This window comes from Danio rerio, chromosome 13 (genome assembly GCF_049306965.1).
Source record: "Danio rerio strain Tuebingen ecotype United States chromosome 13, GRCz12tu, whole genome shotgun sequence".
NCBI classification, from domain to species: domain Eukaryota; kingdom Metazoa; phylum Chordata; class Actinopteri; order Cypriniformes; family Danionidae; genus Danio; species Danio rerio.
In genome coordinates this window covers 6468392-6491377 of record NC_133188.1, presented here as the reverse complement: position 1 = coordinate 6491377, position 22986 = coordinate 6468392, and the positions used below count along the sequence as shown (strand labels likewise).

The 22986-nt window shown below is 37.4% G+C and overlaps 2 protein-coding genes across 6 annotated transcripts in view; one reads left to right on the top strand and one right to left on the bottom strand.

Moving 5' to 3' along the window:
- Nucleotides 1–22986, bottom strand: part of angpt2a (angiopoietin 2a) — a 56165-nt gene that overhangs the window by 28323 nt on the left and 4856 nt on the right. The window lies entirely within an intron of this gene.
- agpat5 (1-acylglycerol-3-phosphate O-acyltransferase 5 (lysophosphatidic acid acyltransferase, epsilon)) lies at nucleotides 943–22949 on the top strand. Its single transcript, NM_001076745.2, has 8 exons — nucleotides 943–1509; nucleotides 8896–8965; nucleotides 9052–9167; nucleotides 9351–9440; nucleotides 11915–12005; nucleotides 13110–13271; nucleotides 13937–14060; nucleotides 20509–22949. Exons 1-8 carry the CDS (start codon nucleotides 1291–1293, stop codon nucleotides 20732–20734), a joined length of 1098 nt encoding a protein of 365 aa, NP_001070213.2. The 5' UTR covers nucleotides 943–1290; the 3' UTR covers nucleotides 20735–22949.

Below are 22986 nucleotides of genomic sequence, written 5' to 3'. Positions count from 1 at the left end.
TGGAGTGTATTGTGTGTATGTATGAGTGTAATATGTATATGTATTAAGTGTATCTTGTATATGTATGTACGAAGTGTATCCTGTGTATATGTACAGTAAAAAGTGTGTGTATATATCTATTGAGTGTATCATGTGTGTGTGTATGTATAGAGTGTGTATACGTATGTATGAGTGTAATATGTCTGTATATATGTATTAAGTGTATCGTGTATATGTATGTACGGAGTGTATCCTGTTTACAGTATGTATGTACAGAAGAAAGTGTGTATATTTATGTATTGAGTTTATCATGTGTATATGTATGGAATGTATCATGTATATGTACAGTATGAAATGTATCACGTAAAAAATCAATCAACCACACCCCTTAAACCCAGTAATTGGTGGATAAGCAAATCGTTATAAATTTTACGAATGAGATCATACAAATTTATATGAATTAGCCAAATCAAAAAGTTACAAATTGGCATGATCGTGTAGTCCTCATGCTCAAGCTTAATGTTTTATGCTGATCGTATTAAAACAAAGAAAACAATCTGAATCTGTTGTTTTTAAGTTAAATATACCATGATATTATCCGGCCCACTTGGGAAAATATTTTCCTCCATGTGGCCCCTGAGATAAAATGAGTTTGACACCCCTGTTCTAAGCTCTTTGGCCTTACTCCAGTCTCGTAGGTGGCGGTAATGCACTCTCCAAGTTGAGTTGCTAACTGTCACAAAACATGAACGAAGAAGAACAAGGAAACGAAGAAGAAGATGGAGACTTGAGAACGTGTGTGACTTTGGGAGCGAGCAAAGTGTTGTTTTTGGTGATATTGCGTTTGAATATGCTTCCGCGATACGCATGTATCGTAGTGTATTAGTGGGGTCTTTGTTTAAAATAGCTTAGAACTTTTGTCACCGAATTGTCCTCTGGATGGTTTATCAAGTAATGAATGGCATCTGCTTTAAAATAATTATTTTTTTTCGAGAAGTGGTCAGAGTATTATAACCTCTTTATGAACCGAACCGTGCCTTATGTAAGACCAGAGCCTTACTTAAGAAAGTTGCAATAACAGCGATGCCATGCTTAAACCTGGAGGACATTTCCGGGAGATGTGATGTTGCGTGCAAACACTTCTCTCCTTTACCGAAGTCATTTGCACGTCTATTCAATTAATTTGTGATCGACTAAGAGTTTTGGCGAAAATATCGATGCATTTCGGGCGGTCGCTGAGGACACCGAGAAAGATTAGCAGCTGTTTGGGGATAACATTCGCTAGGGTCATTTCGCTTTTTTCCTGTCAGAATGCTGCTCTCTCTGGTCGTACACACGTACTCTTTGCGATACTGGCTTCCGACGGCGGTGATGCTGGGCACGGCTCCGGCTTACCTGCTGTCCTGGAGCGTTTGGCGGCTGCTGTCTGCTATTCTACCGGCCAGACTCTATCACACTGTGGATGACCGTGCCTATTCAGTCTACCAGAGCATGGTCCTGTTCTTCTTTGAGAATTACACGGGAGTGGAGGTAAGCTTGACGGTATTTCTCTTGCCTATATACTTTTTTTTTTGTTAAAACTTGAGTTAAGTTGTTTTATATTCGTATATTTGTTCATTTTTAACAGTATTAAAACTTGTGACACGCTCTCTAAATTCTTTACTACGCTACTTTGAATATTCGGTCTGAAACAGCGTGACTTTAAAACAGCATTAGCACTATTTAACTGACTTAATGCAGCAGTTCTGTCTGCTTTTTGAATCTGATTGGCTGAGAGCCGTGTGACATGCTGCAATATCAGAGCAGTACAGCCTCTTCACTCTTGTGTATTACTCCGCCCACAGAGTGACAGCAGATGAATAAACTCAATACAGTTTGAATATTGCAGTTGTTGGACAACATGATGTATTTTTGAGGCTTTTACGTGAGAATGTAGTTGTTTAGATCACAAATATGCAGTTATTTTATAAGGACAGTGCCTATTTTAAATATTCAGAATTTCTGAGATGCGTGTCGGCATCCTTCAGCCTGTCATACTGAGCAGAGCAAAAAGACGGTGACAGACTGCATAATAAAGCCTTAGAGGAGAAAAGATCAGTGTACTATCAAACTACAGCTCAAAACATTATAAAATTGGTGAGTGACATTCTGGGTTGATCTCTCTCATTTGCATATTGCAGTGCTGTATTTATTCTATAGTAATTATAGTCTATCGAGTGTGAAATGTGACTCGCATCTATGTATTTTGTGTTGGTTACTTTTTGGTTGGCCATTTATTTGTTTCTAATGAGTCTCCTGTTTTCGTTACTGCAGACTAGTTCAGTATAAAGAAAGAGTGAAAGAAAGAAGAAATGCGCGCTCATGTTTAGCGTTTTATCACAAACACAACAGTGATCTGGTAGTGTTTGCATTGCTTTGAATTTTTCAGGGTTAATCATTGTGATATCCCGATTGCAACAGTAAAATTCCAGGAAAGACTTTTTGATACTTTGCTGGTGATACTTTAGCCACATAACACGCATTTCCATCCATGAAAAAAATCCTGCAGGGACTGGCAGTACTGCAGACCTATAGTCATTTACACACTCACCAAACAGCAGCATGGGAAAGATGCATCGTGATAATTATTTTTCAATGTGCGAAAATTTCGGATTTAGTGTGCAATGACCTTTACTCTAACCAACCTTGCTCCATTTGACCTCTGCACAGCAGTGTCAGTACATCACAGTGGTTCCCTCCCTTTTTTTTTTTACCTTTTTTTGGCAATCTGAGCTTCTTCGTAAAGGAATCTCGGTGTGAATATTGAAAAAACGCTTTTGAAACAATTATTAAAGTAAATTATAGATTTAATGTACTTGATAGTTAAAATGACTACAAATTCATTGCTGTCAGATGTCAACTCGATCAGCAATATGCCACCTCTGGCAGATTAGTATTTTAATATTATAGACCTTTTTCACATCATAGTTGGGTAAACTTAAGAGTGCAGTGAATGGGAGAGTAGAACAAATATTATTTTTACAATCCTATTTGCTGAAATAATAAAAGAAAAACTCAACGATAGTGTTATCAAGACTTTTAGAAAAGGGAAAAAATGGTGTGAGACTAATAACGGCAGCCAGAAAAGAGAACAATGTCAGATTTACTTTCAGCCCCATAGACGCTGCATATTTATACTTTGCGTCAAGTGACCAGCATAACCCACGGCGCATGCAACGTGTGTAGCTGTGCATTTATACTTCTGCCCGCTGTCTCTGTCGGTCTGCATTAACATTTCCGAAACGCTAGTTGGCAGTGAGGTGTAAATGTTTCTCTGTGTCGAGTTTCTTCCCTGCGGTTTTGCTTTTCCTTAACATTTTCGGGATGTACAAGTGGCTCAAACTCGCTCATTTTGAGGCAGGAACCGGCGGACGTGCAGCAACTTTAACTATGAGGTTAACACAAAACAAAACTTTCCATCTGGAGCTCCTTCACGGGACTCCACACTTGTAAACAATCGCTCCATCAGGCTCGCACCATTCACGCGGCTCTCGGTCCCGCCCAGACACGTCAGGGCTACCAAGCCGACCAATCACAGAGCTTGCGCTACGCGTCGTTGCGACGTATAGTTACATTTTTTGAGAGGTGCACGTCAGCGACGCCGATGGCCACGGCGAAGGACTATGCATCAGTGCCGTAGCATATGCCGACGTTTGACGCAGAAACATAAATCAGCCTTTAGAAACACCTCACAATAATCGGCAATTCGTTTTTTGTAATTTAACGCAAAGATGATATAATGCATTCATAAATGCAAATAAATCTTCATACGTTTTTTAAAAATAATAATATTAAAAGGGATTTAAGATTATGATGATCAATAAATGCGTCATAACAGTCTTGTGCAAAGGGTCCATTTAACTTTTCTATTTAGTATTTGTTGACAAACCGTTTTCTTCTAGCATAATGTGTTTCGAAGTGTTAAAAACATGATTGCCTTGAAATTGTTGTTGTTGTTTTGTTAAAATCATGTTTTCAAACAAACAAAAAAAAAGGCTGGAGGTTGTATCAAAGCATGTAGCTCAGTAAATTTAGATACGAAAAGTCCTCAAAATGTCGCTGTACTTGTTTTATTTGTGTATAAGTCTGCTCGAGTGTGTGGGTGTGTATGTATGAAACAAGAAACAGTCATTCCCTGAGGTGATTGCCCTGCTGGAAATTCCAAAAATCAAGATTTAGTCTGCACTGTAGGCATCAGAATATTGCTATAATGTCCTGATACTTTAACAAACTTATTATATATTTTTTAAGATTTTCCCTTCCAGAATTTGGTGTAATCCTTTAGTGTATATTTCATTCATTCATTCTTTTTCTTTTTGGCTTAGTCCCTTTATTAATGCGGGGTCGCCACAGCGGAATGAACCGCCAACTTATCCAGCACGTTTTACGCAGCGCATGCCCTTCCAGCCGCAACCCATCTCTGGGAAACATTCACACACACTCATTCACACACATACACTACGGACAATATGTTTAATTGTCTTCCTTACATCCTTAAAAATAAAATTTGTTTAAAAGTTCTTCATATATTAATGTATAAATATTGTTTATTATAGCTTTTAAAACTTGTCTTAAAAAAAAAAGCTATGCTGCTAAATATATATATATATATTTATATAACTAGGGTTTGCTTGTTTTGACACATTATTTAAAATATGTGGCTAAGAAATAACTAAACTTTAATTATAATGGGGCAAGTAAAGAAAATTCTGTTGGTTATTCCAAACAATTATTAGCGTTTTGCCCTGTGAAAGTCTGAAATTTCATTCATAATGGTCTTAAAAAGTCTTAAATTGGACATTATGAAACTTGCAGACATGTAGTACAAAGTACAATTTAAGCAAAATAAACATGTACACTTGAGCTGAAAACATTTGTTTCTCCATCAGAATTCCCTTGCTGTAGGGTTTCTTCAGAAAAAGCTGTGCCCTTTTCTGCCTTAGGCAAACAAGCTGTGGCAAATCAGCTTAAGTGGTCATTTACAGACACCAACTGGATAGTGCTACTGCTTAGACATACAAAACCACATAGCAATTGTGCTATGGTTAGTTACAAGTTAGTACTGAGGTGTCTACTGTCATGGTTTGCTCTTGATCTTTAAATTAAAACCTGATTTTTACATAGAGACTGAAGCATGTAAAATGAGACGATGAAAACTCTGGCTTAATGGACAAAGTAAAAATGTGGCGGGATATATTATACATTGATGGGCTTTAATGAAATGTTTCAGTGCTACATCCAGCCTAAATGAGAGTGGCTGTGTGAGTGTCAGGAGGGACTGTAATGTGCTTGTGAACTCGCATTTGCAGAGAAAGAATGCAGCTAGGCATGGGATGATAACCTGTTTTTTACTGCTGTTTGGAAAGGTCATGGTTTTAAAATATTTAAATATTGCTAAAATATTCTGTTTTACCATTCCTGCGGTTTATGTAATAATAATAATTATTATTATTATTTTAAGGTGTTGTCAGACTGTTTTGTTTATTTAGGGCAACATTATCTCCGGTGGCAAATTAGCATCTACATCAAAAGGTACTGATCAGCGACACGACGCGCACATGACAGTTTAAACTATCACGCACCAAACGCGCACATTCGCATGATATTTAACATGAAACTAATCAGATGGCGCTCTGTGGGCCGGCTGAAATATGATCTACTTCGTGAATCGTGGCTGGGTGGCGCCGGTGTGTGTATAGAAACCTGTTTAGAATTCTAAAATCCGTGGTGCTGCGAGGCGCGTCGCCGAGAGGTGCTTCAGGTGTGCTTCCTGCTTCATACAGAGAGTGAACCAAAGCACATTGGTGCCATTATAATGGATAAAATATATAGATTTTTTTAAAAATCGCGATTTCTCGATTTCATTCAAAGTTAAATCGTCTTAAAACGTAAAGTCAAATTAATCGGAAAAATTGCCCAGCCCTACACATTAGACATCGTTTGATGCCAAATTGGTCAACATCGCCCAACCCTATATCACAGTTAACAACAATAGTGAGATGAGATCTAGTGGTACATCCTTGATGAACTGTCCGACGCCCAGACCTCCGCATATGCTGCAGTGAATGCCAGAGTCTGTGTGGTCAGGTGATGTGCGTTTTCAGCAGTGTAGTGTGGACAGAGATCTTTTCAGAAACGCCAGTGTGGACGAGGATTGTTTCCATTTTAAAACGCAATTTTAAAACTAAAACGTATTAGTGTAAACTCGGCCTAAGTGCAGCAAGTATTGATGCTTGAGAAAGTGGGGGGTGTGAGGTGGGGTTATGGACAAACAAATCTAGGAAATAAGTTTCTACTGTGGCTGAAAGTGCTTCTACTTGAATGAAAAGGCTAATGACAACTTTTTTTCTCCGAATATTTGCGATCTCTCTGAGCTGATGGGCCAGTGGTTGGTCCACCGACATCTACTGCAAAATTGCTCCAGGCATCCCGTGTTTGAGTTCCTAGCTCATGGACCGATCCCATCTCCTCTTCCATTTTACTTCCTGTCATCCCGCTGCCTTGTCAAATCAAGGCAAAAATTAAAAAAACAAAAAAACAAATAGTAGTTGTAGTTTCTGTGTATGTGTATTGGAGCTTAAATGTCCACAGTATCCAGCACCTAATACGAAGTCAGCTCTGTGGTTTTATTTTGGGGTAGGTGCGTTGTAGATATTGTCAGTGAAGCGTTTCTGTGCACAGCAGATGTGGTGTATGGTTATAGGCTGAATCTTTTGCTTGGCATTCATCTCTGTTGCATGGGTGTATATGTCCTGGATCTTCTCAGTTTTCATTGCCCTCAAGATGGTCTTCACACAATCTGCTGTTGAGAGAATCCAGACACTACAGTGTTTCCTCCAGGATTTATTTCCAGCTGTGGCGGCAGGTTCTTTTTTACACAGATCTACCGACTACCTGTGGCGTTATTATTTCAATGCAAATCTTCATGTGCGCTCTCAAACAAACACTGCTGGGTGCGATTTAGTGTGTTTATGTAATGAGTATGTCTCCAGCATTTATTAGATTTGCTAGGAATATTTATGAATGTCTCCAATAGACCCACAGAGTAGAATTAATGCGTCCTGAAGTAAAGTGAAATTGTTATACGTCCTGTTTGCTGGCCTCACGCACCTGTCAGTCAGTCAGTCAGCACCTCACCTTAAAGGGTAAACAAATGACGCACAGCACTACTATGGTTACAGAAAAGTTTGCACTGTTATAATTCACTTACCCTTTAATACGTTTTGGTGCGATTATTACCCGCTATAAAAAAAATAAAACGTTTTCAATGAGAAGCTATAATGTAGTCGTGGTGGGATGAATTTTGGCATGGCGTCCTGCCATGGAAGAATGAATGTAGCAGAAACCATGCACTATTTCTTTTGCTTTTGGAATGTGCAATGAAGGCACTTCTGGATTACTTCAGTGGCCATAATGGGTCCTTAAAATGTGGTACATTTTTCAAATCTCTCCTGCAGCCTTGTTTCAGTCCAACCAGTGTAAACACACCAGTGAAGCATCTGTTGTTCGGGCAATGTTCTTTAAGTAGACTCCTATTAATGTAGAACAGACCAGATTACTGGATTCCTGATTGCCCATCTTGTTTAACACATGGTTTGTGGGTCAGTAACTGTTACTCATGCTGCTGTTGCAATGTTCACAAACAACTTGTACAGACGGCTAAGATTGTGGAGCCAATCCAGGGCATCAGATGTCAGCGATAGTGCTTTACAAGCATCCTGGGTGACCAGATTTGCACATTGGGTGCCACAGCGAACATCCACAGTGTACATATGTGCATCCGTCTCATCATGACGTGTGCTGTTTTTATTTTGTCTGATGTATTTGCTGCTCCATTTCCAGCCTGGACTTAGCTTGTCAGTCTAGAAAATGACCAGCTAAAACCAGCTTGACCAGCCTGGTTTAAGCTGGACATAGCTGATTTTGGCTGATCTCCCAGCCTGACCAGCTAAGACCAGGCTAGAAATGGCTGGAAACCAGCCTGGAAATGGCCAAAACCCCTCTAAAACCAGCCTGGTCGACCAGCTAAAACCAGCCAATCAGCCTAGGCTGGTTTAAGCAGTTTTCTTTTCAGTAGGGAACACTATCGAGAATATAAAAAATGACCACCCATGGCATTAATTAAGTGGTGAGGCCTGGTTGTTGCATTAGTTGTGTGTTGTCACCATGTTCAGGAGATGCTGTTTCTATAATCAAATATATTGTTTCTTATTAACACCTATTAACCCTTTGACTGCCCCTCTACCAAATGGTTGACCATGTTTTTACTGATTTAAATAACGACTGTTGAAGTCATTTAAAGAATGACCGTTCTAAATAATGGTTTACACACACACACACACACACACAGCATTGTTGGTTTACAAAAAAAAATCAAACCAAATCCTGTTGCACAACTACACTTGATTTTGGTTTCATTGTAAAAAAAGGAAACATATTCATTGAGAATCTGAAATATTTTATGGCATACTTAAAAATAAAAGTGATTTAGTGTTCAAAAATATCCAAAATAAAACATTTTTGTTTATTAGTGTTACACTTCATATTTTTAGATTTTTCATAGTATATGTATTAAGTCCAGTACTTTTACCAAAAACTGAGAGGTTGGTAGAGATTGATATTTAGAAATTATGGAATGTGTTGGGAAAAAAATGCATTGAGTGTGTTAACTAGTGACATTACAAGTTAAGAAATGCAATCCAAATTTTTTTTTCTTGGTGGGGTAGTTTAAGGGTTAAAGGCACAAAGTCCCAGAATAAATATAGCTTATTGATCAAAACACATTGTACCATTCACCCTAAAGCTAGAATTGTGTTTGTATTCTGTAATAATGTACTCTGTTGTGTTCATTCTCAATTGTTATTGTATGTTTTTCAGATTGTTATATATGGGGAAATACCAAAGAAAAAGGAGAATGTGGTTTATCTGTCAAACCATCAGTCTACAGGTTGGAACATATAGTTGACAAGATATAATAACTTGTATTATATAACCACCAAGGTGCCATTTGTAATGATTTGTTCTTCCGTTTAGCTGACTGGATTATTGCTGATATGTTAGCCATTCGACAAAATGCAATTGGACACGTTAGATATGTCCTGAAAGATGGTTTGAAGTGGCTCCCTTTGTACGGGTGGTATTTCTCACAGGTAGGTAATGGAACTGTTGCACACATATTCATAAAACAGGAGCACCAAATTTAGTACAAATATTGCAGAAATCCATTAATTTATATCTGATTGATAGTTTTTTTTAAAAACTCAATTACAGAGTTTTATTACATAAATAAGAATGCATGTCAATAATGTGATAATGATTGATGTGTTTCACAGCATGGAGGTGTGTATGTGAAAAGAAGTGCCAACTTTGATGAGAAAGCCATGAAGAAGAAACTATCATCTCAGACCAGACTGAGCACACCTGTGAGTATACTCCTATATCACTCTCTGAATGAAAATCCTGAAACTGAGCTGATTTAATAAAAGGCAAGATGAGGAAGACCTGAAGAGACTGTCCTATGTTGCATTATTAGCGTTAATAAGAGCAGAGTTTAATTTCCAAGCTGTCCAAATCACCACATAGAGAAGTTATAGATCTTTCTCCAGTATGTATTAACTGTTTTATGTAATGGCTTCTGGTTGATTTATAATGTGTCTCAAGCTGTAATCATTTTAGAAATTCAAAGTTTTTCAAACCATTAACCTGGACCATTTCCGCTTTAACCTTACAGGTAATAATACGCCTACCTCAAAGTATTTTTTTCTTAATATTGCCGACATTAAAAACAAATCCATGCTATTGAACTTTCTCCTAGATAATTAATTCAACAATCACTAAAATTGCTCAACATTGAGTCAATGTGTTGAGGATGCTTTATTGTGAGCAGATTTTTGATATCTAGAACGGTTTGGCCATGGCAAAGCGGTTAATAATAATGAGAAATAGGAAACTGGAACTGTGTAATTAAACCTCAGATAAGAGGAAAAGTCCTTAGAGGAACAATAGGGCCCTTTGTCCCTTTGGCTTGGCTCCTAATAATAAATGGAGCAATTCTGCCACACCAAGCAGTCAGCAGCCTCTGCTTATGACATTAATGCCAACTGCCGTGACTCAACTTACTGACAAGCTATACAACAAACAAAGCACAAGACCCTTTACACCTCTCTGAGCTATTGACAATGGACAGTTTTGTTTGCAGAATGTTTTGCTAATCTAACTATAATAAGTGTCTTTTATTGTAAATTTTTATTATACAATTTTGCCAAATCTGTAGCCTTTTTCTTGACATAAAAAGTGACCCTTCAACTTATCTCTATGTCCCTGTATGGAAAATTATTGGTAAAATATACTTTTTTTCTATGTGTGCACCGATATGGATATTTTGGCTGATATCGATAACCAATAACTCTTAAGATTTGGAGGCTGATATACTATAGGCAATAATTATAAATATTTTGAAATGTGATATTTTTATACAGTGAACAACTGATATTATTTTAAAAACTTCATAAAAGTTTGAACTGCTCATATGAACGGAATAGCCTACACAAAGCAAAAAAATATATATATAATTAAAAAATTGCAAGGAATGAATATAGAACTAAATTCATGATATTATAGCGTGCCAAAAATAAATGATTTCCTTTTCTTCGTATGGCAAATGAACATGCAACTTGACTGTTGTATAAAAATAATGGTTAAGTAATAAAATAGCACTTAATCAATTAACAAGTTTAATAAATGTATTTTAATGAAAATGGAAGAACTAAGAACCGAAAGCAGCTCAAATGTTCGTGAATAAAACATGTTACAGTAATGTACAGTTGAAGTCAGAATTTTTTTGATAGTCTGCAGAACAAACCATCGTTATACAATACTTTGCCTAATTACCCTAACCTGCCTAGTTAAGCCTGATTTATACTTTTGCGTTAAGTGATCGGCATGACCCACAGCACATGCAACGCGCGTAGCTGTGCATTTGTACTTCTGTGCGCTATTTTTGTTGCTTTGCAATAATTGGCAGTAATGTAGAAAGTACGATTTTGATACAACATCTGAGCATTGAGCACAGATGACTTTATGACAAACACAGTGCATAATGTAAAGACAGAATGTGACGAACGGTTGAGAACCCCTATGCTGGATTCAATGTCAGGTGCACCTCTCCCCGGTGCTGCTGTGAAGGCTCTGTCGGCTCACTATGTGTGTGCGCGTGGGCTCCTAGCCATCACAAGCGCTCATTATAATCATTATAAATATGCAGATCAAACTGAATACAGTCTTACATCAACAACACATGGCAAGCAACATATTAATCATATTACAAACAACCCAACGAGTTTCTTAGCACATGTGCATCTTTGCTATTTTGTTTACACATGTAATATTTTTCCTGAGGCGATTTAAAATAAAATACACAATAAAACATGAAAATGAAGTCTGAACAAGTTCTGCCCATGCAAGTGCGAGGCAGGCAGTTCTGTACAATTACATAATCTATCGGCTTAAAAGATAACGGCCTAATTTTGACATTGGAACGATAACCTTAAAAATAGCATTTATCATGCCGATAACGATATGGCCGCCGATATATCATGCATCCCTACTTTTTCCTGTGACATAATCAGAGATATAGCACTTTATACAGTCATAAAGGTGACTCTCATACTATGGTTTGGAGCCAAGCTTATTCCCTTCATCGTGAGCAGGGAGATCATTTTTTTATGTCACTCCTTGTATTCTAATATTCCAGATGTATGTGTATTGTATTATTTCATTTTAAGTTGGACACAAATGACAAATGCATAACTGGAATTGACCTCTCATTACTGTGATTTGATCTCAAGTGCTGCATTTCATAACAGTTTATTTTTTAATTGGTTGTTTTCCTGCACAGATGTATCTTGTCATCTTCCCAGAGGGAACCCGCTACAACCCTGAGCTAAAGAAGGTTATCAGCGACAGCCAGGCTTTTGCTGCTAAACAAGGTAATGTTTTCCTCTATAGAGCTGCCCTTCAGGTACAGCATGTGTTCTTCCATTACTTTAAGGGTGCTTTCACACCTGTGAATTGATTCAGTTGTTCCGAAACAGAGATTACAATTGTTACATTGTTGCTGTTTGCTCTTGGAGCGGTTCGCTTTCACACTGCAAAGTTTCTAATCGGACCAAAAGAGCTCAAACAAGTCACGTGCGAGTAAACTCTCCTCACATTGGTCAGAGTGTCAGGGTTTATTTTGCAGCGTCCCGCTCAGCTGTCAGGAGAGGTGGTGGTTTGGTGGTGATTGACAGGGTGCGCGCGCGTGACGTGTCTGAGGAGAGATGTGGTGGGTAGGGGTGAGAAGGGTGCGTGACGATGCCTATTTGAGGACCGGGAGGGAGACGCAAGATTACTGGTAGATCATCACTCATTTGCGGGCATCCGGAGACTGGCGAAACTTCCCGCCGTACTCATAATTCTCTCTTCATATAGCCATAAGCCTATTACATATCCATAAAATACTGTGATATAAGCGCGCTCGGATCGGATTGCTTTCTCACTGCAATCGAACCGCTCCAGGGTTCGTTTCAATCGAGCCGAGACCACCTCATTCAAGCGATCTCGGAGCGATTACTTTGGCGCGGAACAGAGCGCGATTGCCCTGTTCACATATGCCAATCGAACCGCGCTAACTGGGCAAACGAGATATGCTCCGAAACAAAAGTGTAGGTGTGAAAGCACCCTTAGTCTACTTGAAACCAAACTAGGAAATAATGAAAGCATTATGTAAATAATATATAAATAATTTAATTAATATAACTTATTTCTAACACAACAACAAACTCGTATGGGATGTCATTCCCTCTCTGTAAATGCTAGCGCTCCCAGTTTTTTCTGCAACCTTTCTGCACGCTCATCCTGAATGTTTACAAACATGGTAATTCATCTATTGATGAAAGTGAAGCAAGTAAACCTAGAGAGAAACCAGGCTCAGCTGGGCACGACCACTTCTCCTCCGGCCAAACTTCTTGTGCAAAGCTGCAGACTAGCCACCGGAGCAGATCACAGTTTGACCAACTAAATTTCTAGTCACTTCTTCTCATCTATTACAGGACTTGCTGTGCTGAATCACATTTTAACACCAAGAATGAAAGCGTCGCATGTCGCCATTGAGACTATGCGGGAACACCTGGACGCTGTCTATGACATAACCGTTGCATATGAGGGCACTCTTACAGCCGACGGCCAGAGACGTCCCGCTCCTACAATGCCAGGTGTGTGGTTATACGTTCCGCTTGCAAACAGCACTGGCGTTTTCCTCAACTGAAACAGAGGAAGCAGAGAAAACGCAGCAGACATAGTGTTATCTCATTGATTGAGGGCTGGTGAAACGCGGATATGTGAATTTCCTGTCAGTTCCTGTAAACAGCGTGTGTTGGAACGTGTTGTTTTCCGGTAGTTCCTCAAAAACATTAAAGGAAAAGAAGCTTTCATGCAGAAACATCCTGTTTTTCACAGGAATAAACAGCAGTGGTATTTGTGGAGCTATATTTCGTAGGATGTTGTGCCTGCATTCTTTAAGGAATAAAACAACAAACACTTCTGCAGAAATGAATGCGTCACAGACCCAGAGTATCAGGAAAATATTTTCACTCATCACTGTACATCACTATTGAGGTTTAACATGTAAACAGTAATGTTGTGCATTTAGAGATCATTTCTTTTGAGTGTTTCCTATGTAAGATACAGTTGCTAACCACAGTCTGAATTTTATAAGGCACCACACTTTTCATAATTCTGTATCTCGTGATCATTTTTTGCACTCAATTCAGGATGTAAATCAACAAAGGGCTAAGCGCTTCTGTGCTACTTGACTGCAGAACGCTGAAAATGTTGTGCTACTATTTCTTTTCTCTTATTCACATTCTCTTTGCAATAGAGTTTCTGTGTAAGGAATGCCCCAGGGTGCACATCCACATCAGCCGTGTAGACATAAAGGACATTCCTGCTGAGCCTGACGTTTTCCGTGGGTGGCTACATCAAAGATTTGAAATCAAGGACAAGTGAGTATTTGAAAGTGATTTTAACCTCTTTCTATCACCCACAATATAACTAAACCCCATGTTTTTGTAAATGTTTATATTTAATATATTGTTTCAGCATTGCTATCGCTATAGTCACATCGCAGGATTTGTAAAGTTGAGTCTGTTATAGTTTCATATTTTTGTGTTTTTGAGGCCTTTGACTGTATAATGATTTTTAAAGCATTCAGGTGTAAGCAATTGTACCGTTTGTAAAGGTTTTTGCACGCTGAAGTCTGAATTTTCTTTTTTTTAATTTTTTTAACTTAGTTTTTATAGATTTTTTGGGAACATATAACCAGTGGGAACAAAAAAAGTAAATAAAAATAATACATATATACATAAATATACATATGTATACATACTTGTATAGGCACATACATCCATTCCACACATGTATAGCCATGTACATATACGCATAAAAATATTAAATTAACCTCATCAAAATAAATTAAGTATAAGATAAATTATAATAAAAGGTTGCCAAACATATTTTCACAATGATACATAACCTCTAGAATTATGTAAATATTCAATTATAAATGTTTATATTGTCGTTGAGGAGAAAGCCAGCCATTTACTCCATTACTTTTCAAAGGTTTCTAATTGTAATCGAAGTGCATATGTCATTTTTTCCATTTCCTTAACTTCTGCTATAATTTTGAACCATTCGTCTTTAGTTGGTGGCCCTTCCTTATACCATTTCCGGGTTATAGCTTTTTTTACTTGTTGCCAAAAATATCTTAAATAGACATTTGTTTTCCTTTTTAAGATTAATAGGAGTATCTCCCAGATAAAGTACTTCAAATGATTGAAGTCTGAATTTTCATGTTTTTTTTTTTTCCATAGTGATCCGTGAAAAATTCAACATGTAAACAAACCTTGCACACCGAGTCCGACGCGTAATAATTAATCCATTAAGAAAAAGCACAAACATTTCGGAGTCAATTTAAGCAGTGATACTTTGTTCTCCTCTCTTCTCCAAAGTAGAAAAAGAAAGAGGAATAAGCTACATATTGGGTTCATCCATTAGTGCATGGAGGAAGGAGAATTCAGCTCATTATCAAAGAGCTGCACTGGATTATACCCAAATGCTAAGTTTATTTAACGAAATCAGTGGAATTTTGATAATTTTGAATTTTGATTGCTTGTGATAATTCACGTACAAAAACTTTGTATTCAGTGTGCGATAACCTTAACTTTATTAACGATTAATTTTGTAGAATTTTTTGTATTATACAATTGCTGTCCGACATTAATAAAAATATTTTGGTAAATTAATCATTATTAAAGTTACAACCGGTACAATTTCCTATGCCTGAATACTTTAAAAATGACCATAATTTCAATTGTATCTTTTTTAAAGAATTGTATATATCTGTTTGTAGATGGTTTATTATATTTTATCCAGATGCACTTCTCTATAAAATAATCCCATTCAGTCTAAAATGACTCGTTCTTTCCAAAGAAAGATATTCAAGTCATCTGGTGGAATTGTATTCATATCGTAATGTATATCACAGAATAATAAAATATTGACAGGACGGGTTGTATAGGTTTAAAATACAGCACTGAAAGGAGTATTGAACATGTCACCATTGGATGTGGATAACAACCAAAGAATCCATACATGCAAAGAAAACAAATCTAATTAGTTTACAAAGTAAGTTATGTGTAATCAAATGAAATGACCCAGAGAAAAAGTATTGAACGCATGAAGAAAGGGAGGTGTAGTAAGGCAGTAAAAGCCCAGACAGCAGCTGAAATCTCTCAGTAGTTCTTCAGCAACCCTCTGACCTTCGTTATGGTAATTTACCATCAGCTGCTTCAGTCCAACATCTGCATTATCAGGATGATGAAGATGAAACCAGGGTGGAGATTTCAGCAAGACAATGATCCAAAACACAGTCTCTCAGATGCTTTCAGAGAAAGACAATCAAGCTGTAGAATGGCCCAGCCAATCCCCTGACTTGAATCCAATAGAAAATACAAAATAAAGCTCAGATTTGATAGACGAGACCCACAGAACCATCAAGATTTTGACACTCTGTTGAAGTTTGTGAAAAAGTCACACCTGAGTAATCCATGCGACTTCATTCTCCATATGAGGCTGCCATAAAAAAACAAAACAACCTTTTATATAAAGTAGTAAACATGTTTCAGTAGTTCTGCACTTCCTCCTGATGTCATTTCCTTGTTATTACACATTATTAACTCTTTTTTTTTTAATGTTTGTATTGTTTGGGTTTTTACCAAAATCTGGTTCAATGTCATGTCAACAGCTCCTTCAGAAACATTATTCCCAGGAAAAAACATGACGTATTCAGTGCTTATTTTCTCCACTGAAGCATATTTATGATGATTTAGGACATTGTGTTTCACACATGTAGCAAAATAACAATTAAGTTCAACTTGAACTTGAAAACTATGGTGAAGGTATTAAAGGTTCAGGACACCCTGGAGAACTTTTTTTTAAATATATTAACAGATTTGTGTGTGTTGAGCATCAGTTAAGACAATGTTAGCACCTGTCAGCTTAAATTGTGGGGAAAACTGGGTAATTTAGCTTTTGTCAGCTAATTTCAGCTTCCGGGTTTAAAATGATTTTTGGGGCGGGATCAAAATCAGCGACGTAGCGCAGTACTGCAAGTGCAATTGATGACGCGTCGGTTTCTCATTATTATTCATAGTGGAGTTTTCTTATCCTATGAGAAGAGCCGGCTGCTTAATTATTCATGAGACCTGCCAGAGTCAAGCCCGAGCTGTGAGACATGTCACGGACCTACGGCACACAGTATTTGGCCGTTCATGAAGGCTCATATGCGTTTTTTTCCATGATCCACGGGGTTTGTTGCATGTTTTCCCCCGCGATCTTGTCAGGGCCGATCATACAGCAAAGCTATGTGTGTGCTGCTAGCATTTTTGTCTGCAGAGCAGCATGAGAATTAGAGAATGGCGGACGCTGTCTTTTATCAGGATTCACATTCAGACACATCACTGTGCTGCTGTGTTTGCCTAAATCCTCCAGATTACCAGCAGGGCTAACGGTTAAAATAGACAGGTCAGGAGACCTGCTGCACTGAGTCTGCTGGATACGGGGATTGAGGGAGAAGTCCTCATTTATAGTGTTTACATGAACACATTTATCTTTATAATGATATAAATTGTGGTTATGTGTATATGAAATTACGAATAACAAATGTAGCAGGGCATTAAATCACTGTTCATTTCTTTGCATTTTAACTTTGTAAACTATAAACTCATGCGTCTCCTCACGGTATGTCTCATTTTGTGAGCTGGCTTCGTTCGCTCACATTCTCCCCTGCTGGACACGCCCACTCCTGCCCTATGCTCGCGGAGCTCCACGCCCATTAATCATGCATCTTCTGAAAAAATTCTGAAGTAGACTTTAACCGAAAGTGGGGGGTGTCATGGCCCTTTAAGAAACTGCAGTTAAAACTGCTAAGAGTTACATCAAGCATACAGTACTCAAGCAGAAGGCTACTGCAGGTACCTCCACCATTTTAGCAGCAAATGCATTTGTATTTTCTACTTGCTGATAGTCTAAGAAAAGCACTGTAGTAAAACCTTATTCAAAGGACAACATGCAATAATATAGCTATTCTGCTATACACTATAAAGCAACACTTTTGAATGGATTGCTTTCACTTTTGTATTCACCATTTGATGTACTTTTAGTGGTGTGAAATGTGGCTTCCTGTTTCCTGTCTGCTCGCTGCCTGCAGGTTGCTTGTAGTTCTAGCTTTAACTCTGTCTGAATTTTTTATTTTATTATCAGTCATTTTGATTTAATCTGATAAACACACAACTTTTTAATATTTATATGCTTCATGTTAACCTGTCAACCACATTTCGGACTCCTAAAACCTGAAAGCTGCTAGCTGGTCATACAGACGGTAGTCAAACACTTAAAAAATGCTTACTTAGATTTTTTTTGTCTTGTTTCTAGTCCAAATATCTGAGAATTCCTAAATCATGAAGCATTTTCTAGACAGTCAAAACATATTGTCTTGTTTTCAGAAATAATATGTTAAAATAAAGCAAGCTTTTCCTTCAAATAATCTGCCAGTGGAGTAAGCAAAATAATCCAGTTTTTCCTTTTGGCATAAGTTAATTTTGCTTTCCCCATTGGCAGATCATTTTGCTTGTTTTATTAAAAAAAAAGAAAAAATTAGCATGTCTAGAAAATGCTTCTTGATTTTAAGATTTTTTTTTTTTTAGATATTTGGGCAAGAAAAACGACAATCTATGTAAGAGAAGCATTTTCTGCAGTGTACAATCACACACACGTGAGCGAGTAAGTGTTTGTTTATGCAACTGTTCAATGGCATAAGTCTGTAAATAATAAATAAAACCAACCGTGGAGCGGATCAAAATAACTTTGAATAAGGAACTTTGTACTTTCAAAATCACAGTTAATTGACTGAGCAAGCATCTCCTTTCCAATTACAAAACAGTCTCTTGTTGCCATCTAAAGGAGGAATAATGCAATTACTGAATTTAATCCCCCTTACAAACATACACACAGGCCATTTCCCAATACCAAAAACTCTATAAAAGATTTTTGTAACCACAATAGGCTATTTAATAAATTAAGCAATCGCTAAAATGGTTATGAATAGTTATTAGCATATCATAAAAACATCAAATATACACTCACCAGCCACTTTATTAGGTACACCTGTCCAACTCCTCATTAACACGAATTCCTAATCAGCCAATCTCATGACAGCAGCTCAATGCATTAAGGCATGTAGACATGGTCGAGATGACCTGCTGCAGTTTAAACTGAGCATCAGAATGAGGAAGGAAGGTGATTTAAGTGACTTTAAACGTGGCATGGTCTTGTATCAACTGTTCAGGCTGGTGGTGGTGGTGTAATAGCGTAGGGGATATTTTCTTTGCACACTTTGGGCTCATTAGTACCAATTGAGCATTGTTGTCAATGCCACAGCCTACCCAAGTATTGTTGCTGACAATGTCCATCCCTTTATGACCACAGTGTACCCATCTTCTGATGGCTACTTCCAGCAGGATAAAGCGCCATGTCATAAAACATGAATCATCTCAGACTTGTTTCTTGAACATGACACGAGTTCACTGTACTCAAATGGCCTCCACAGTCACCAGATCTAAATCAAATAAAGCACCTTTGGGAATTTGCGGAACGTGAGATTCACATTATGGATGTGCAGCCGACAAATCTGCAGCAACTGCCTGATGGTATCATGTCAATATGGAGCAAAATCTCTGAGGAATATATAACACACATAAAAACATTAAGCAGCTCCAGATGTTTTGTGTTTACATTATGATTAAAGTTGTTGCATGTCCGCTGGTTCCCAACCTCTGAATACGCGAGTTTTAGCTACTTATACATTAGGGTAGCGTTCAGAAAAAAAACACCTGCAAAGAAACTCAGCACAGAGGAACATAACATTACCCACTGCCAGCTAGTGTTTCGGAAGTGTTGTTGCAGAGCAACACAAAGAGCATGCAGAAGTTTAAATGCACAGCTACGCTCAAGGCAGACGCCATGGGTCATGCCTATGACTTGACACAGAAGTATAAATCAGCCTTAATGTGTAGGTGTCAAGTTATTTTGTGCAGGAGATACTGTTTCTCTAAAACACTCTGAAAACACATATACAGTTAAAGTCAGAATTATTAGCTCCCCTGTTTATTTTTTTAACCAATTTTTTTTAACGGAGAGAAGATTTTGTCAGCACATTTCTAAACACAATAATTTTAATAACTCATTTCTAATAACTGATTTATTTTATCCGTGCCATGATGATGACTACATAATATTTTACTAGGTATTTTTTAAGACACTTCTATACAGTGACATTTAAAGGCTTATTTAGGTTAATTAGGTTAACTAGGCAGGTTAGGGTAATTAGGCAAGTTATTATATAATGATGGTTTGTTCTGTAGACAGTCGGGGGAAAGAAAAAAAAAAAAAAAAAAAATATATATATATATATATATATATATATGTATATGTATATATGTATATAGATATATATAGCTTAAAGGCACTAATAATTTTGACCCTAAAATGGTACATAATAAATTAGAAACTGCTTTTATTCAAGCTGAAATAAAACAAGTAAGACTTTCTCCAGAAGAAAAAATATTATCAGACATACTTTTAAAATTTCCCTGTTCTGTTAAACATCATTTGGGAAATATATAAAAAACAGAAAAAAGTGCAAAGGGGCTGATAATTCTGCCTTCAACTGTACATATACCACAGGTTTATGGTACTACAACAAAAATGTTACTTTTCCAAACCACAGTAAACCTTGAACCTGATTATCATCCCATTCCTAAATATGAGTATTAAAAAGATAATTAAAGGCAAAAATAAAATGTTATTATTAAAATCTCTCTCTTCTTTTTCTAGGCTTCTGACTACTTTCTATGAGTCTGAAGACCCTGCCAAAAAGAGCAGGTTTCCTGGAGAAGGTCGTAAATCACCTCTTAGTCTTTCGAAGACGTTGCCTTCTCTGCTGATTTTGAGTGGCCTCACTTTTCCAATGCTGTTAACCGAGTCAGGTAGAAAACTCTATCTCAATACCTGGCTCTATGGGACTCTTATCGGATGGATTTGGGTAGGTCTAAGTCCATAACATAGCCATACTGGAGGAGAAAAAATATCCAGCTCATATCAACGCTTTTAGGTTTCGTAATCGAATGTCATTTTTTTCAGATCTAGCTTTTAGTCTACCATTATCTTATCATTTACTGAAAAGTCACTTATTTCTGGTTTATTTTTCACTCTAGTAGAATGTAAACGGTTCTACTGTATGCACTGCAAAGAAGCAAATAAACAACATGAACATTCCAGTTTACAACACGCCAATGCATCGCTGCGCAAACTAACCAATGTCAACAGAGACGATATGTTGGGTTTTTGTCAGATTGGCGAGTTTTCTGTTGGTATCGGGTGGGATTCTGCAAGTCAATAACCATATTTTGGTGATCGTCCATGATGGTTAGCTTCTGTCCGTTCCATTGCATCACATCATTTTAATACGTAAATTCAGTGTTAAGGTTTCCTCTCAACTGTAACCTCAAAGCAGACATTTGAAGCGAAGAACGAAATGTCATGCAGAGACAATGTTTTGTATTAACCCATAGCAGGCCTGGAACTTGTGCCCTCACAAGTATGCAATTTTTTTCCCTCTCTCTATCTGTAATTCTGGATTTTATTAATGATTTATAACGGCGGGATGTTGTTAATGGTTTACAGGGCCTATTTTTCAATGTTTTTGAAGTAAACCAGTACGTTAAGCGTTGGATTTTGGTATCGGTTATCTCGTATTCGGATTTAAACGTCCATCGAATAAAGCATTTTATTTTGAAGCATTTGCACTGTTGTTTCAGACTTGGTTGCCAAATGTGGTGGTTGTAAGGGTGTTGATTTAAATAAGTCAAATGAATTGTTCCAGAATATGTGATTTAGCTTTTGTTTGAAGAATTTTCACTTTTTTTGTCTATAAATTTAATTAAGAGCAATAATTTGGTCTACATAATAGGGTTTTCACGATACTAGAATTCGATACCAATCGATACTGAAATATAAAAAGGTCCATTTCCCACAAATATTTAAGTGCTGTGGAGCAAGATCTTAAATGATACTGATTTGCCGTTGTGTTTGTGGAAATGACTGTGAAATGACTGTGATTGGCTGTGAAGGTCATCGGTTCACCGAACTCACCGCTGTTTACTGAGTGTAACCACAGCTACAGGGACACTGGAGCATTTCGAAGTCACAGCGATCAGCTGGTTTGTTTATAAGCTGACACGCAATCGTTCCGCTGATAAATCACGGCTTTAAAATGCTCCAGTGTCCCTGTATCTGTGGTTACACGCAGTAAACAACGGTGAGTTTGGTGAATCACAGCCAACCAAAGTCATTTCTGTTGAGCATGTGAACACAATGGCAAATCAGCTCTGTTTATAAACATGCTCAAATGTTCATGGGAAATGGACGTTTTTAAAATGTCAGTATCGATTGGTAACAACATTCCAGTATCGTGGCAACCCTACTACACAAGACGACTGTGATATTTTATTATGGACCGTATTGGTTTATTTTAATATACAATGTCTGACCTCATCTTATTCAAATCCTACTTCCACGATTGGTTGCTTTTATTAGCACTAGCCAATTGAATTCAACTTTAACTATTTGTTGATTTAAAAAAATAATTTCATTAAATGCTGCTGGAGCTTTGTAGCTATAGTAGGCGTTCGCTTCAGCTGGGCTGCCTTTGGAAGATTGTAGATCTAAAGATTGACATTTAAAGTATTTGTGGACTTATAGGTGATTGCACCCACTCATCGCTTATAATGTGTGATTGTCACTGATATCCACAATCTACCAATATATTGATGCGAAACGTAAAAGTATGGAGACACACACAGCATTTAAAGCAGTATAAAAAAGTCATAAGCACACACGGTTATCTTATCAAGCCCTAAAATACAGACTGTGTGAAGAGAATCATGTGTCGTGTATGTTTTGGATAATTCACTGTCTGTAAAGAGACTCATGTATGTTTGGATAAAAGCATCTGCCAAATCCAAATGATGATTTGTGTGTGTTAAAATGTCCGTGTCTGTACTTCTCATGTACATGTTGCTTCTTTTAATAACACAAATGCTTTGTTTAATTTCTTGCTGTTAATCTTTTCTTTTCGGTATATTTTTGCAGGGGGGGGAAAAAAAAGTTTTTTTCTTGAATGAAATCATTTGTTGGTGTTAGTTTCTATTATCTTTTTATTTCCTTTTTTAAAGATGTATCTATTTCAGGAGTGTTTAATAAAGGAACTGAAAATGTGCAGTGCTGCGGGTATTTCAGGTGGTTGTCAAGTCA

Bases quoted from the DNA above. Each gene is read 5' to 3' on its own strand.
- agpat5 (NM_001076745.2), top strand. From the start codon at position 1,291: ATGCTGCTCTCTCTGGTCGTACACACGTACTCTTTGCGATACTGGCTT. The intron at 1,510-8,895 runs GTAAGCTTGACG...TATGTTTTTCAG, and splicing joins AGAATTACACGGGAGTGGAG to ATTGTTATATATGGGGAAAT. The intron at 8,966-9,051 runs GTTGGAACATAT...TCTTCCGTTTAG, and splicing joins GTCAAACCATCAGTCTACAG to CTGACTGGATTATTGCTGAT.